The 18,762-nt window shown below is 42.6% G+C and overlaps 1 protein-coding gene across 1 annotated transcript; it reads left to right on the top strand.

Moving 5' to 3' along the window:
- LOC123750960 (uncharacterized) lies at positions 1-569 on the top strand. Its single transcript, XM_045733058.2, has 2 exons — positions 1-12; positions 189-569. Exons 1-2 carry the CDS (start codon positions 1-3, stop codon positions 567-569), a joined length of 393 nt encoding a protein of 130 aa, XP_045589014.1.
- The last annotated feature ends 18,193 nt before the right edge of the window (positions 570-18,762 follow it).

The following is an 18,762-nucleotide window of genomic DNA, read 5'->3' as shown; positions in this document are numbered from 1 at the left end:
ATGAAGCTCTTGGTAAGTTGCACTAACAATCGGACTCTCTGATATTGGTTAATATTTAATGTAATGTATTACATAAAATATCAAGGAAAGTAGTAGTCTTTTCGAAGAATATTTCATTTACGAGAATGAAAATATAGTACTTTACTGCTAAATATTATATGACTGTACGTGTGATTTTTCATATTTAGGTGCTTGTGATCCTGGCGGCTGCCGCTTGCGCTTCTGAGATTGAGAAGCGAGATGCAGAGCCCAGTTACGTGACGAGCAATTACGGTAGTGCTTACCCAGCATACAGTCACCGTTACCACAATGGAAAGAGGTCTGCCGAGCCAGAGCCTGAACCATCATTCCCAATTTATTCCTCCGGCCTTCGACATGGTTATGATCGTCATTACTACAAGAGGTCTGCCGAACCAGAGCCTGAACCATCGTATCCTCTCTATTACGCTCCCCGTCATGGTTATCGCCGCCATTTCTACAAGAGGTCTGCAGATCCTGAACCATCCTACTCAGTCTTCTCTAATTATGGTTACCGGCCACTAAACCATGATAGTCACCACTACTACTAGATTTCTGCTGACCTAAATGACACCATCTCTACTTACATTTAGGTCTATGGGGAATCAAACTATATGGTAAACCATCTCAACAATAATTTTCAGACTACGAGGCCTACATGACAAACAATTGCAAAGATCACACTCATCGCCAGGATTACTATCATTATGACATCAATGAGCTGAAATATGCATTAAATTATTCAACAAGTTTAATGTTATTTTGTTGAGTGTTCTGTTGTACAGCAAAGAAATAAATCTATATAATAATTGTTAAGTTTATTATTAATTATCATTTGCATCATTAATATCATAGTGGTATCATAACGATGAAAACGATTCAATGTGTTTCCGGTTGCTTGACATGGTTAAGATGTTTAATGTTGATATGGTTAATATATCTGAAAGAATATATTAACTTCCGTCAATAATATTGATGAAAAAAAGATGTATGTAATTAATTAAATTTATAGAGAAAATACTTGTTTATATTGCGATTTGGTACTGAACCTATGAAACGATTTCCGTGGAAATTGTATGCTTGCTTTAGGAGGCATGCGATGCATAGACGTATATTTTAAATACACACTACATGTCTAATAACATTTTGACAAAAACTAAATTCTATATAACAGTTTCCTATCAAATACAATACAGTAAGTTCAGATTGAGATGTCAGCATTTAAATATTTTTTAATATTTAAATGTATTTATATTTAAATAAAATTAAATATTTATATTTAAATAAAATAACAAAAAATATATTTTTTATGTATACTCTATACAGACGTTAGCTAGATGGAATAGAGTTGGATAGAGTTTTATAAATATTGTCGGTTCTTTCCTCTGATGCAAATATGGGTAATATATGATAATATTTTCTAAGACTCGCATTAATGCAAGGTTAAAGTGATATTAGTTTATAAGTAGAGTATTCTGAGTGTTGATGAAATATATTTACTGACAATTTTAGACGAAAAAATTTATATCAGCCCACGAGGGCTAGTTCACTGTACTCAACTATTTCTGTTTGCGGGGGTTACGCTCTGGCTCTTTGGTACCGCCTCTCAACTGTCAATCAACTGGTGTACAGATTTCTGAGCCTACTGGGCTTTTTCATATCTACATTTGAAACTTTGTATGGAGTCAACCTCCACCACATCACTGCCTAATGCATTCCTTCTGTTAACTAACCTGACACTGAAAATGTTGTTTCTAATGTCCCTGTGGCTGGCTCATTTGGGTACTCAGTTTCCACCTGTGTCCCCTTGTTCGTGTACAACCCATGTTAAACAGTTTATCTTTATGTACCCGAATGGAGCCAGTTGGCCGAGCGGACAGAACGCTTTACACGTGAACCTGTGACCCCGGGTTCGATCCCGGGCTACGGCGAGAAACGATGGGCAGAGTTTCTTTCACCCTATGCCCCTGTTACATAGCAGTAAATAGGTACCTGGGAGTTAGTCAGCTGTCACGGGCTGCTTCCTGGGGGTGGCGGCCTGGTTGAGGACCAGATCGCGGGGACACTAAAGCCCCGAAAGCAACTCAAGATAACCCTGTCAATTCCTTTGAGAATTTTGTATGAAGTGATCTTGTCTCCCCCTTACTCTTCTGTCTTCCAGTGTCGTGAGGTTCATTTTACGCAGCTTTTCCTCGTAACTTATGCCTCTTAGTTCTGGGACTAGCCTAGTGGCATATCTCAGAACTTTTTCCAGCTTCGTCTTCTGCTTGACAAGGTACAGACTCCATGCTGGGGACGCATACTCCAGGATTGGTCATACATGTAGGGTATAGAGAGTTCTGAATGATTCCTTACACAGGTTTCTGAAGGCCGTTCTGATGTTAGATAGTCTCGCATACGTCGCAGATGTTATTCTCTTGATGTGGACTTCAGGAGACTATGGTGTAACATCAACTTCTAGATCTTTCTCTTTGTCCGTGTCATGAACGACTTTATCTCTCATTCAGTATCCTGTGTCTGACCTCCTGTTTCCACTGTATAGTTTGATGACCTTGCATTTACTCGAGGTGGAACTTTAGTAGACATTTGTTACAGCATTCATTCAATCTGTCTAGGTCATCTTGGAGCCTCATATTATCTTCCGCCGTCTTTTTCCTCTTCAAAATTTTTGCATCATCAGCAAACAATGAAAGGAATAAATCTTTTCCCTCTTGAAGTTCATTTACATATATCAGGAACAGTGCCTAGCACCACTCATGCTGTGAGTAAACATGCTGCCACAATGACAACAAAAAGGAGGCATGGTAAGGGACCATGCCTCGGGACACTAAGCCCCGAAATTAACTCAAGATAACCTCAAGATGCCGTATATAGCGTATAAATTAAAGAGAGGAAAAATGTGGATAATAGAATAAAAGAACATAATAAGTATTGAATAATAAATAACTGTTCATATGAGTGTTAAAGGGAGTTTTATAACACATTAAGTATAGTTACTCAGAATTTGTCAGGATACGCATGAGAATGACAATAAAAACTTTATTTCAAGAATTGTAGGAAATTCAGGAGTTTGTATCAAGTGTGACCATCACGCCTCAACACGGAAGATTTCAATGACGCCTTTGAGATAAATTTAGCTCTGATGGCTTCGTGCCGCGGCTAATTTGTCAAACAGAATGTTTAATATTATTGTGCAATATATATATATATATATATATATATATATATATATATATATATATATATATATATATATATATATATATATATATATATATATATATATATATACATATGTCGTACCTAGTAGCCAGAACGCACTTCTCAGCCTACTATGCAAGGCCGAATTTGCCTAATAAGCCAATTTTTCATGAATTAATTGTTTTTCGTCTACCTAACCTAACCTAACCTACCTTTTTCGGCTACCTAACCGAACCTAACCTATAAAGATAGGTTAGGTTAGGTTAGGTAGGGTTGGTTACGTTTGGTCATATATCTGCATTAATTTTAACTCCAATAAAAAAAAATTGACCTCATACATAATGAAATGGGTAGCTTTATTATTTCATAAGAAAAAAATTAGAGAAAATATATTAATTCAGGAAAACTTGGCTTATTAGGCAAATTCGGCCTTGCATAGTAGGCTGAGAAGTGCGTTCTGGCTACTAGGTACGACACATATATATATATATATATATACATATATATATATATAGGGGTACATATATATATATATATATATATATATATATATATATATATATATATATATATATATAGGGGTAGAAGTGCGTTCTGGCTACTAGGTACGTATATATATACATATATATATATATATATACATATATATATATATATATATATATATATATATATATATATAGATATATATATATATATATATATATATATATATATATATATATATATATATATATATATATATAGGGGTACCACCACTGGTTTAATTAAAGGGACCCACATCCTCGAAGAAGAAAATATATTATTTTGGCTACTAGGTACGACATATATATATAGGGAAATTATATATATATATATATATATATATATATATATATATATATATATATATATATATATATATATATATATATATATTTCCCTATATATATATGTCGTACCTAGTAGCCAAAATAATATATTTTCTTCTTCGAGGATGTGGGTCCCTTTAATTAAACCAGTGGTGGTACCCCTATATATATATATATATATATATATATATATATATATATATATATATATATATATATATATATATATATATATATATATATATATATATATATATATATATATATATATATATATATATATATATATATATATATATATATATATATATATGTCGTACCTAGTAGCCAGAACGCACTTCTCAGCCTACTATGCAAGGCCTGATTTGCCTAATTAGCCAAGTTTTCATGAATTAATGTTTTTTCGACTACCTAACCAACCTAACCTAACCGAACCTAACTTTTTCTGCTACCTAACCGAACCTAACCTATGAAGATAGGTTAGGTTAGGTTAGGTAGGGTTGGTTAGGTTTGGTCATATATCTACGTTAATTTTAACTCTAATAAAAAAAATTGACCTCATACATAATGAAATGGGTAGCTTCATCATTTCATAAGAAAAAAATTTGAGAAAATATATTAATTCAAGAAAACTTGGCTTATTAGGTAAATCGGGCCTTGCATAGTAGGCCGAGAAGTGCGTTCTGGCTACTAGGTACGACATATATATATATTATATATATATATATATATATCTATATATATATATCTATATATATATATATATCTATATATAGGGAGAGGCCTAGGGGACGGACGTGTGGCGGAGGAGCTGCTGCCTTCTCAGCCATTACCCTGAGACATCTTGGCCTCACCGTACCAAGACTCAACCATATTCACCGTGAATACACCAAGCAGACGTGGGAGTGGCCGGAAGTGCCTACGGTGTACCATCTATGTGAAAACTTATCAAAACAGGTGGGTTGGCAGTGTGGAGTCATGGAGGCTGTAGTGAGGGGCCAGGATGGACCCTGCAGGCCTCCCATAGTGAGGGGAGGTGGGGGGTGAGTGAGGGGTGTTGTGTGGTCAGGAGAGAGAGGTGGGGGTTACGCGTGTGCCAAACAGTGTTTTGTGTTTTTCTTTTTTGAAAGTTTTGCTGAACAAGTTACGTTGTCAGCGATAATTGGCGCAACATATCTATTATATTGTGAGTACATCACACGTGCAGTGAGTCAGATTACAAGTGTGTGATTCATTCATTATTGTGCAGTGATATACGGGGAAATTATACCAGTGTTAGTGTCGCCCTGACCCCCGCCCCCACCCAGCGCCCAGGCCGGGAAGTACCTGCTCTTCCCCCTCCTACCCTCCCCACCCACGAGGCCACCTTGCCACCCGCCCATAGAAGCCGGGAGGCTCCCATGTGTGTCTACGCTACCCACCCACCCAATGTATACCCACATATTGTGTAGTGGGTGTATACCCACACTTTGTATAGAGGTGGTATATGTATTACCACTCACCTGAGTAGTAAGTGCCACGGCCAGCTGATCACCCCCCCAGCCTCCAACCGCCGCCCACCCTCCAGTCTCCACCCGCCGTCCACCTTCCAGCCCAGCGCCCGCCCAGCGCCAGCCCAGCGCCCGCCCATGTCGCAGCTCCCAACAGATAGCCAGGCTTCTCCAAGCCAAGATGAGCCATCAAACAGGGGTAGACAAGGTAGATGTCAGACGTGTGACCGGGTATGCTATATCCGGTTGAGTGACGATAATGTGCGCATTCATTACCACAACGGAGCCAGGTGTTTGGGTTCTGGGCGCCCTCCCAGGGAGAACACCAATCAACAGACCACACCGCCCGTAAGGCAAAACACCTCCCAGACCTTCATTCCCACAGAAAATTTATTAGAAGCTATCAAAGCAAATCGGCCAGAACCTTGCAACACATCCCTAAAGCAGCCCGCCCCCATGCAGCAGCCAAATTATCTGCCCTCCTGAGAAAGGTCAACGACTCTCCTGGAACGACCCAAGCATGGCACAACCTCCTAATGTTTGGCAACATATGTCTAGCCACCCCTGCAAGGAGAGACAAAACCTTAGCTGCCTCAGTCATCAAAGCTATAAATGATTTTCCCAGGGAGGACAACCAGGTGCGCCTTCCCACTCGCGCGAGAAACACCCACGGCAGGAAGAGCAACAGTGGCATATCCGAGACATCAAAAATCAGAACATCAGTCACCAAGAAAATAGAAGAAGGAAACACTATTGGCGCAATACGAGTCATCACCAGTGAGGACTCAATAGCCGACAGAGATGCCGCAACAGCTCAAGCCCTAAGGGAGAAACACCCACCCAGGGCTCCGCGTGAGGACGACACTGTACAAGTGGGGGCTACCGGAGCAGAACCTCTCTGGGTGACTGAATCTGTGGTCCATAAAGCAGCCATGTCCTTCCCTACAGGATCAGCAGGTGGGTTCACAGGACTAAAACCCAACCACCTCAAGCAAATGCTCAACCCTGCACTGGGTGACATTGCAAAGAACCTCTTGGTGGAACTAACCAGATTCACCAACACATGTCTAGCCGGCAACATACCAGCGTCCATAAGACCTATCTTTTTTGGAGCATCTCTCTGTGCTCTAAAGAAAAAGGATGGAGGGATCAGGCCAATAGCTGTGGGCAATTCTCTCCGGCGTCTCGTCGCAAAGGCAGCTGCAAGAACAGTTAGTGATGCAGCGGCCAACATGCTGAAGCCAAAACAGCTCGGGTTTGGCATTCCACAAGGGTGTGAGGCGGCAGCCCATGCAGCTCGAGCCTTCATCGCCAACATCACAGACGAAAAGGCCCTTATCAAGCTAGATTTCAAAAATGCCTTCAATTTGGTGCGGAGGGATGCTGTACTCTGTGCGGTTCATAGTCATTTCCCTTCCCTCTACCCTTTTGTACATTCATGCTACAGTATGGATCTTAAGCTACTTTTTGGCGAACATGAAATTGACTCGCGATAAGGCGTCCAACAGGGTGACCCCCTCGCTCCTCTTCTTTTCTGCTTAGTCATCAAACAAGTCACAGAGGTCCTGTCCAGCGAGCTTAACATCTGGTTCTTGGATGATGGTACCCTAGCTGGTTCCCAAGACTCCCTCCTGGAGGACATCAGAAAAATCCAGGAGCAAGGTGCAGTTTTAGGCCTCACCCTGAACCCTTCTAAATGTGAAATAATATGTTCCAACCAGGGCATCGTAGAGAGAATAGAGGGTCTTCTGCCAAATATCCATAAAACTAAACCTGAAGACAGCACACTCCTAGGAGCTCCCCTGGGGTTGAAAGCCATCGATGAGGTCCTTGATAAGAAAATCGCCGACCTTAAGAGGATGGATGGGAGGATTGAGGATATTGATGCTTGTTATGGCCCTCTCGGGACGCAACGGGGTTCTCACTCTGATGTTGTTAGAGGAAGATATATGTATCCGTTCCCAAGCCAGTAGTGGCTATCAAGGGATGAGATCCGTGACGCAAGTAACTTAAAAGGGAGTAGGGAAAGAAAGTTAAGAACTTAATATTATAATGTTCACCATCACCATTTAAATATATAAAAGTAAAACGTACACAAGGGGGAGGGGTATTAACACTTTACAAAGGGGATCATGCACAATCTAGTCTTCTGTTGAAGACTCTTGATCAAGAAGCTAGGTGCTGAGTCCGCGGTGCTTTCTTCGTGGCCTCAAGACGTGTCTTCTGAGAATGCCGAGCCTACCCTGGCCACAGGTCAGCCAAAACACAGGTCCACTGGGGGCACCGTCGTGGAGGCCGTCAACCACACGTCCAGCAGGTCTGCTGGCAGGTACTGAGCCACCAAGGCTGGTACGGCCACTCCACGAACGATAAATGGGGTACGCCCTAGACAGGAGTCTCGTGTGATATCACAAATCACCCTCCTGTCCTCAATACCCCAGTGGATTATCGTCTCCAACAGTCGGTCCCGGGTAAATCCTTTCACTGCCACTCCACTGGCAGGCTAACACACCACAGTGTTCTTCCGGGGGGACGACGTCACAACAGCTACAGCAAACTTCACAGTATGGAGACTGGCTGCCTCGGGTAGACTGACTCCACCTTCAACACAGTGGTCCCAGGTCGGCTCTGTAAGCAGACACGTCATCAATAACAGGGACACTAAAACACCACACTTACAGCCTCAGACACAAACACCTGACGTATCCAGTCCATAGATGGCGCTGTCGTCGGAGCACCACCTCACCAGAGGTCAGGAGCGGCGGTGTTGAGCGTTGAACCAGACTGGAAACTGGTCCTCGAGGCCAGTACACGCTGTCCTCACTAGGTGTCGTCGTCCGTTTGGCGGGGGTTTCGGGAGCTGACCCACAGATGGCGTAGTTGTTACTGCTCCTTGCTCGGACGCTGGATCCGGGTTCGTAACAATGCTCATGATGCACTCTACCTCATCACCAGATGTCTGTCCCTCCCCAGGTTAACCTACTTTCTGAGGTGTTCACCATCTTACAGTAGCCAAAAACTAAGTGAGTATGACCGGTTACTGAAATCAATGCTAGAAAAAGCCCTTAACCTCTCTCTCGATGACCTACAGTGGAAACATGCCTCTCTTCCCGTAAGACTTTGGGGCCTCGGAGTTCGAACAGCAACGCAAATCGCTGTTCCAGCCTTCCTGTCCTCCTTATCAGCATCCGATGACCTTGTGAAGGAAATTCTACCTGCCCACTTTCATCAGCTGGCAGGTGTACATGATCCCAATTTTACACGCTGTGCCACAGAGTGGGCCTCTCGTGCAGGCCAATCACCTCAACCACCATCCCCAAAATCCCACAAGCAATCCAGCTGGGATGGTCCCATTGTAGACCAAGTTGCTGCAGAGTGCCTGGGTGCTGCAACAACACAGCACGACATTGCTCGCCTCACAGCAGTAGCAGCACCACATGCAGGGGATTTCCTGTTAGCAACCCCAATGTCGGCAACTGGCACGCGTCTCACACCACACGCCCTCCGAATTGCTGTGGCCCTCCGCCTTGCTGCCCCAATCCACACCAGATATAGGTGTATTTGCGGCGAGGTGGTGGCTGACAGGTACGGTCACCATGGCCTACTCTGCCAAAGCACAGGGGGATGGCACTCGAGGCACAGTGAAGTTAACGACATCATCAAGAGGAGCCTCACCACAGCTGGATGCCCAGCTGAAAGAGAGCCCCGTTACCTAACGCCCCGTAACTCTGATGCTCTTATTGGTCGCCCGGATGGTATCACAGTGAATCCCTGGAAGAATGGCAAGCAGTTGGTATGGGACTACACGTGCGTATCAACCCTGGCTAACACCTACATTAACCTCAGTGTTGCACAACCAGGTGGCGCTGCCACCCACAGGGAAGCAGCCAAATCCCGTAAGTATAGAGAACTGGATCACCACTACAATTTTGTCCCCATTGCTTCTGAGACGCTCGGCGCCTGGGGTAAAAGTGCTACCAGTTTTTTGAAGAAGCTGGGTTCTAGGCTCATTGAAACAACAAGGGACCCGATAGCTGCAAGCTTTCTTTTCCAGTGCCTCAGTGTGGCGATACAGAGGGGAAATGCGCACTGCATCCAGGGTTCCTGCCCGCCATCTGAGGAGCTGGAGGAACTCGACAACCTATGACAACCATCTTTGTAACCCATATGTAACTCCTTTTTTGTAACAAAGTTCAAATAAAGTAAATATATATGTGTACAGACAAAAGAATGGGGGTGGTAGGAGAAGATAATATTAGTGTTCAGTGAGAAACCACAAGGTCTCCTCTGAATACTTTTTATTTTCTTCTCTGAGGCTATGGGTCCCCACATTGGCACCAGAGTATATATATATATATATATATATATATATATATATATATATATATATATATATATATATATATATATATATATATATATATATATATATATATATATATATATATATATAATAGGGAAGGGAGTACCACCTCTGGCTGGAAGAAGGGGGACCCATAGCCTCGGAGGAAACCACACATAACGAATTGGAGGGAATGTAGGTCCCCTCCAATACAGTTTCTGTGTGATTTTCTCCAACCACCCCCTTCCTTTTTTTTTTTTTTTTTTTTTTTTTTTGCTTTATTGTGTATTTAAAGGTTACAAAACATACAAGACAAATGCCTAAAGGTTATGGATCTCTTGAAGCTTCTCAGCTTCCGGACAGGAACTGAGGACGCAGCAAGCATTTCCCCTCTGGATCGCCACACTGAGACGCTGAAACAAAAAACTGGAAGCTCTTGGGTCTCTGGTGACGTCAATGAGCTTGGAACCTAATTCCTTGAGAAATCCCAAGGCACTCTTGCCCCAGGGGCCATGCGTCTGAGTCGCTATGGGAACAAAGAGGTATTAACCTTCCAGTCGCCTGTACTTGAGTGATTTTGCTGTTTCCCTGTGGTTGGCCGCCCCACCTACTTGATCAGCTCCGAAGTGTACATAGGTGTCAGCCAAGGTGGATACACATGTGTAGTCCCACACCAACTGTCTACCCTACTAGACCTGTTCAGTTTGGGAGTTCCAGATGTCACTTTTACTAAGTTTTTATAATTGTTTATTTACTGTAATTAAGCAGGTGGCATTGTACTTAGATATTTTGCAAGTAACTATTATATTTATTTTGCATTCTTATGTGTTTTGAGAACAAGTGGTTGTTCAATTAGTTTTAAATATTAAAAAGTCTTTAGCTTCCATCCCTCATCCTGGATGAGGCAGAGGAGGAGAGGATTATGGGTAGCGATAGCTGAGTAGCTCAGTAGCTGATACGGGTCAGGAGAGATCACATCTCTGTAGAGTTAAGTCTGTAACATTCATGTTGTGCCATATTTTATTATATTATTTTATGTGAGAGACAATACTTTTTGTTTGGTTGTATAAGTTAACTTGACCATCTATGTTTTTATATTATACGGTATTCAATATATATATTATAAGTTATATGTATAATTCTTCAGTCTTAAAGGAAAATTTTAACAAAGTGCTCATTACTTATTAAGGGGTTACACTGGTGACCCGCTCTTGTGAACAGCAGTTTTAGTAACCTTAGACCTTTTTTAAAGTTGGCTGTTGTAAGGTCACAAGCCGTAACGAACGATAGGTAACATAGAGTTATGGGGCCTGTCCGGGAGATATTGTTCCCACTTAAACTTAACTGTGCTAATCTAACCTTGCCTTCCTAGAGTACCAGTGTGCTAGGTGTCTGTGTGTTTTATAAGAACTATTCCATGTGCCAAGCAAGCCTTCCTGTGTGTCAAGTAACAACGTTTCACGATTTTGAGGTAAGTCATCCTATATATTTTGTTTGTTCAGTGAGGCCAAGCGAATTTTCAGTGTTGTGACAATTTTACAGTGAAGTGTAGTGCAGTGCCATTGTTTTAATTATTGTTTTGAATCAAGTGCCAAGTGTTAGTAACGATGGAGGAGCAAGTGTTGTCTCTGTTGGCTGACCCAGACTTTGAGGGAATTAAAGTCTGTGTTAATAAATATGGCCAGTAAGCTAGAATTATTTTAATTATTGTTGTGAATCAAGTGCCAAGTGTTAGTAACGATGGAGGAGCAAGTGTTGTCGCTGTTGGCTGACCCAGACTTTGAGGGAAATTGAGTCTGCGTTAATAAATATGGCCAGTAAGCTAGAATTAACGGCCAAAAATACTATGACAAAACCACAAATTCTGAGAATAATAGTGACACATTTAGTTGAGAATGGAGAGTTAAGAGAAGAAATTCTGGAGGAAGTCAGAGAAGAGACGAGTGAGCAAATGGTGTTAAAGCGTCTTGAGTTAGAAGCGCAAATAGCATATGCTAAGCTTGAAGCTCAAAAGGAACAGAAAATATTAGAGGCTGAAGCTCGTCAAAGAGAGATTGAAGCTCAAAAGCAACAGGAAATATTAGAGGTTGAAGCTCAGCAGAGGGAGCTTGAGACTAGGCGTTTAGAACTTGAGGCACAAAATAGAAGATGTTTAATTGAGTTGCAACTAGAAGCCACAAAGAAGCAAGAAGCTGAGGAACAAACTAGGCAATTAGAGATTCAACAACAAATAACTGACACTAACTTAAGGCTTGAAACACAGCGTATGGCAGCTGGGCATGGAAATACTAGTATTGTTTCAACAAATTGTGATAATAATCCCATAAGGATGAATAAGTATATAGAGTTACCCAAGTTTAATGAGGAGGATCCTGAGGTTTTCTTTGCTCATTTTTATAAGATTGCCATAAGTATGAACTGGCCAAGGGATCAATGGGTAGCCATTATGCAGTCTCAATTTAAGGGGCGTAGTCAGGAGGTTTTTACATTCCTACCTGACGCTCATAGCTTTGATTATGAATTTGTAAAGAAAAGCATCTTAAATGCGTATCAATTAAATCCAGAGGCACACAGGCAGAAGTTTCGGAACCTAAGGAGGGTAAGTGATCAGACAATAGCAGATTTTACTCGTCAGAAGACGAATTTTTGCAACAGATGGTTAAAGTCACTTTCAGTAACTGAGTTTGATGCTCTAAAGAATCTTCTTATAATGGAAGAAGTATTGTCATGTCTCCCAGACAAGTTGTCTACTTTTATGGCAGAACAAAAGAATGTAACAGACATTTATGAGCTGTCAAAGCTCGCGGATGAGCATGAGTTGTTGACTAAGGCCCAGTTTACGGCCACTTCACCTAAGTCTAGTCGTAGAGTAAATTATAATGCTCACCGAACTCCTTATCAGAATCCATCCAGTCCTAGTGCTCCAGTTACTCCCATGAGCTCTTCTCTTACAAAACCTAACCATGTTACTCCATTGCCAGGATCATCTAAGCCTAGTAATGCTACTTTTAAACCTACAGTTGGTTCCACAGGTGTGTCCACTGTAAGGTCCTGTTCCCATTGTAAGAGAAAAGGCCATGGAATTAATTCCTGTTTTATATTGCACCCTGAGTTACGACCAACTGGTCTCATTTATTGTAGAGGTGTGCAAAATAAATTTACTAATAAACATGTAACTGTAAACCCCAATTGGGTGAAACAGTATTCACCATATATGTCTTCAGGTGAAGTTTTGTGTATTAATGGGAAGTGGAAGCCAGTGGTTATTCTTCGTGATACAGGTGCTTCCCAAACCATAATTTCATCCAGTATTCTTTCTGATGTTGAAAAGAGAGATACTGGAAAGTTTGTTGTTCTTCAGAGTGTTGCAAGATGTAAAACTGTACCTCTAATAGACATTAATTTCAGATCCACCATTACACCAAGTTTATGCACTGTGGGTGTTAGTACACAGTTGCCCATCCCAGGTGTGGATGTTATATTGGGTAATGATGTGGCCATAAATCATGTTGTGGGTGAGATTGATCCCCGTTTGTGTAAACAGCCAGTTGCAGACCATGTTTATTCTGCCTGTGCTGAAGTTGGTTCTATGAATGAACAACCTGTTGTAGAAGATGGTTTTGTCCATTCTACCTGTGCTGATGTCAGTACTATTATAAATCCAGTTGTCAGTTCTAATGTTGTTACTCAAGCAATTGTTCCAGTAACCAGTACCTCTTCAGTGGAGAAGTGGGATGTGGTTGTTCCAGATTCCTGTGTGGCCGATTTAGTTGTTGAGAGTAAGCCTGATACTATGACTCTGCTTTATTCCAATAAATTGGGAAAGGATGTCCATGTACCATTGTCTTGCCCGCTCACTACGAACGTTGTGCCAGGAGTTGAGAGAAACTTAAAAGCCACGACTCTATTGTATTCCAGCCAAGTGAATGGTTTAGGACAAGATGTCGGGTTGGCAGAAGTATTCCCGCTCACTCCAAGTTTAGAATCAGTTGTCGAGAGTAAGTCTGTTGTGGAGGCCCCGCCTCACCCTAGTCAAGGTGATAGTATAGGGGAGGAGGTCAAACTACCTGTTACTTGCCCGCTCGCTTCAGATTCCCTTAATTTATGTGCATTGAGTAGAACTGACCCTAAGATTTCAGAGAGAAGCAAGGAGACAGTCTGTACTGTAGATGCAGTTCTGGAGAGTGTGGGAAAGCAGCCAGAGGATCAGCTTCTGTCGAGTAGATGGAGACCCATTGAGCCTCCTTCTTCAGTTGTCTGTGAGGATGTGACCCTGCTTGGTAGTGTTATTGTTGATTGTGAGCAGACAGTACTCCGAGCAGCTCCAGATGTCATGGGAGGAAATTTTGGTAAAACAATTAAGAGTGGTAAAGTAGCATTTGGATCTAAGTTGCAGAGATTTCTGAGTTGTGATTCTTATTCCATGTGGAGTAAGTATTTCTCATTGTGTAAAATGAGTCAGAGTGTGTGTAGGATGTTGAAATCTACTTTTATTCTGCATGAGCCATTTTCTTGTGAAGAAATGGACTGTGGGACATCTTTGCCCAACCTTGTGGTTGAGCAGAGAGAGTTTACTCAAGTAGGTTGTGCATCCAGTAGTTCTGAGGAAGTGGTGAGTTATACTAGAGCAGTGTCTCTATATTCAGATCCAGGTTATTTTGATGCACGAGTGATAAAAGTGTATGTTCCACTCAAGTGTGGTGTTGACTTTCAGAGTCATATTGGAGTTGATTTTCAGAGTCATATTGGTGGTGAAGGATTTATTCATACTGGGGAGCAGATGTTTGAGGCTCCAAGTGTGTATTTCAAGTTGGGGGATAAGGTTATCCTACCAAGTGTTAATCATTGTGAAGGGTTTCAGATTGTCCTTGGGCGTTTCCCAGGTAATCTGCTGTGTATCTTCAGGATGTTAATTAAATTAAGACCCTTAAACCTCTTGGTTGATTGTTTGTCATCAGACGTAAATCACTTGGGAAGTGATGGTGAGGGTTGTCAAGTTTTCGGTATGTTAGTCTTTTGGAAGACTAGACGGTTGATGAAAGTGTGTGTTGTGTTCAAGTTCACCATCAGGGGGTGTGAACTTGTCTTCGGAGTTATGATTGAGATATGGTGCCTAGGCATATGCCTGTTTTCTTTCACTGATCGTTATGACAGAGTTATGAAGCAATTGATTTCTGTGTTCCTTATAGATCATCTGAGTCAGTTCGATCAGGAAGTCTTTGCACTTATCTTGGGTTGTATTTCTTGGTTTGAAGGTCAATGGTTTGTTAAGTCGGTGTGTTGTGTTGCTGAAGGTTCTATGAATGGGAAAGTTTTATACATAATTGTGAGGTTTAATGCTAATTTCTCTAATTTTAGTATCCATTGGGCGGGAGTATGTGTTCCACAGAGGATCAAGAGTGATGAAGAGCAGATGTCTTTGTCAGAGCATACCCAGGAGAAGTCCCAAATCTACTCAACATCCAGTCAGCTTCAATTAAGCAGTTCAGCTCCAGAAAAAGGGAGTAATGGAAAGTTGAGTCTGTCTTGGAAAAATTCACCACGTGGAAAAGGGATCACGTGGAAATACGGGACTGATCTTAGAGAAATAGTAGAAACAGATAGAAAGATAAATTGCTGTGATAACTGTGTGAAAGCAGCTATCTTTATTGACAATTCTATTCATGATAATGTTGTAGATAGGAGTGCGAAATATGATCTGAAACAAAGTGAAATAAATGAGATAGTACCCTGGAGAGATAAATTTGCATACTCCAGTGAAACATATGTAGAACATAGTCATAAGACTGAAATTTCTGAGTTTCATGTAAGAATATATTGAGAATGTTTTCATTTTTGTCCAGAAATGTGTTCTTATTACTTTTACATGTTTCGTGTAATTAATACCATAAATTTCAAGTGTCATACATTTTACTTCGGAAAAAATGCCATTGATCTTCGATCCATTGCATTTTTTTTCTTGGAGGTGGAAGTGTTACGTACTCCTAGCTGAATATGTATATAAATTCAAATAAACTTTTGTTCCATTTCATCATATATGTACACACATTATATTTTTGTAAATTATCGTGTAGTGTGGCAGTGTCAGTGGGGACAGGAGCGCGGTCGCTCTTCACACGTCTAATACCTGTTAGATTCGGGAAATTAGAATTGCTGGACCTTGTCAGTTTGGGAGTTCCAGATGTCACTTTTACTAAGTTTATATAATTGTTTATTTACTGTAATTAAGCAGGTGGCATTGTACTTATATATTTTGCAAGTAACTATTATATTTAATTTGCATTCTTATGTGTTTTGAGAACAAGTGGTTGTTCAATTAGTTTTAAATATTAAAAAGTCTTTAGTTTCCATCCCTCATCCTGGATGAGGCAGAGGAAGAGAGGATTATGGATAGCGACAGCCGAGTAGCTCAGTAGCTGATACGGGTCAGGAGAGATCACATCTCTGTAGAGTTAAGTCTGTAACATTCATGTTGTGCCATATTTTATTATATTATATTATGTGAGAGACAATACTTTTTGTTTAGTTGTATAAGTTAACTTGACCATCTATGTTTTTATATTATACGGTATTCAATATATATATTATAAGTTATAATATAAATTCTTCAGTCCTAAAGGAAAATTTTAACAAAGTGCTCATTACTTATTAAGGGGTTACACTGGTGACCCGCTCTTGTGAACAGCAGTTTTAGTAACCCTAGACCTTTTTTAAAGTTGGCTGTTGTAGGGTCACGAGCTGTAACGAATGATAGTTAACATATTCCAGGAGACTTATAAGTGAATTTGTGCGTCTTTTCAGATGAACGGTGAGTTTGCAGTGAAAAACATAATGCACCTGTGAAACTTTGTGTTAATTGTGTGTGACCGCTGCCTGTGGCGGAACCCCTCCCCCTCCCCCCTCCCTAGCCTCCCGCAGGCCTCGCCAGCCCACCCAGCAACCCTCTCCCGGCGGCTGACCCGACGACCATCGTCCACTCCACGCCCACTGTCGACCAACGCCCACCATCACCTCCCACGCATCGTAACCCAACGCCCACCGTTACCCCACTCCCACCGCCACCCCACGCCCACACACGTCACACGCCCCACGGCTCCCTCACCAGGAAAGGGTGGAAGGACACATGTGGTGGGGTCAAGTGACTGGGTCACCAGTGTGCCAATAAGTGCTTGAAAAAGATAAGTTGAGTCCAGTCCTTTGGTGACTGGACCATTGTGAGTACCGTGTTGAGTGCACCACACCCAGTGAGCCAGGACACATTCACCAGTGTTTAGTGACAAAAGCAAATTATCCAAGTGTTAAGTTCCACATCAACCCTCCCCCCACCCCCTGATTGCAGTGCCTCCCCCCAGTGAGTGAAGTGTCTACCGCTCCCCCCCACACCCCTTGTGTAGTGTCCCCCCCCCCCCCCGCAGTGAGGTGCAGTATCTTCCGCTCCCTCGCCCCCACCTCCCACTACCAGGTGGTCGTGCCTTCCCCTCCCCGGCACCCCTCCCAGACCGGGCCATCGCAGCCTTCCAACCCCCCCCACCCACCACCTCCACGAGCCCATCCACCCCAGACATGACGCATGGTATAGGGGACAACCTCGTCCCCCCCAGCCAGGAGGGAGAGACAAATACTCCAGTGCAAGGTGAGTCACTTTACCTAAGGGGATGGCAGAAGAGGCCGCTACCAGCCAGCTCACCCCTCCCGAAGCCAATCAAAGGAGAGGCACATGCAGTGTTTGTGGGGGCAACATCAGCATCAACTCGGTCTCCAGAGTCATACGCCAGCATGGTGACTGTCCTGGGTCAGGGAGGCCTCTCGTGGGAGGAGGCAGCACTCAGGAGCCTGTTGCACCAGTACAAATCGCAACAGATTACATTGCAACAGACGACCTGCTAGAGGCAATTAAAGCAACGTCAACCAGGACACTCACCCACATCCCAAAAGCCTCTCGCCCATTTGCTGCCGGGAAATGCACGAACCTCATCACAAAAGTCAACAGAGGGTCAAATAACCTTGATGCACCTGATACTATCAAAGCCTGGCACAATCTGCTACTTTTTGGCAATGCATGCTTAGGTGTACCAGACAGAGGAGGCAAGACACTAACCTCATCCGTCAATAAAGCAATTAGGGATTTCCCTAGGGCTGACAACCTAGTCCGCCTCGCCAAACACACCAAACACCGCCGAGGCAGACCAAGTACGACAATCAGTGACAACAGAAAATTAGGTACCCAAGTCAGCAAGAAAATTGAAGAGGGCAATACAGTCAGGGCACTCAGGTTGATCACAAGTGAGGACAAAATTTTGCCCAGGGATGAAACCACAGCCCAAGCACTGAGAGAAAAACACTCCCTCAGGGCCGTTGGTGGACCTCCCCCACAGGTCAGGGTCCCCCCTAACCAGGAACCTCTCGTCCTCCGGGAGTCAGAGGTTTATAAAGCTATCGTTTCATTTCCCCCGGGCTCCTCAGGAGGCTACACAGGGGTAAGGCCAAAACATGTGAAGGAAATGGTGAGCCCTATTCTTGGCCCAGCTGCAGAAGCGCTCCTGACAGAAATCACAACGTTTGTCAACAACTGCCTCGCCGGGTTAATCCCTGATGAAATCAAACCATTCTTCTTTGGTGCATCCCTATGTGCCCTGAAAAAGAAGGGGGGAGGGATCAGACCCATTGCTGTTGGTAATACCCTTCGCCGCCTAGTTGCAAGGGATGCTGTCAGAAGTATCCGAATGGAAGCAGCCACCAAGCTGCAACCCAACCAGCTGGGGTTTGGAGTCCCCCAAGGCTGTGAAGCAGCGGCTCATGCTGCACGAGCCTACATTAGCTCTCTTACTGATGACCAGGCAGTAGTAAAATTAGATTTTAA

This window comes from Procambarus clarkii, chromosome 54 (genome assembly GCF_040958095.1).
Source record: "Procambarus clarkii isolate CNS0578487 chromosome 54, FALCON_Pclarkii_2.0, whole genome shotgun sequence".
Lineage (NCBI taxonomy): Eukaryota > Metazoa > Arthropoda > Malacostraca > Decapoda > Cambaridae > Procambarus > Procambarus clarkii.
The sequence above is the reverse complement of the archived record's forward strand: the minus strand, read 5'-3'. Positions and strand labels throughout refer to the sequence as shown.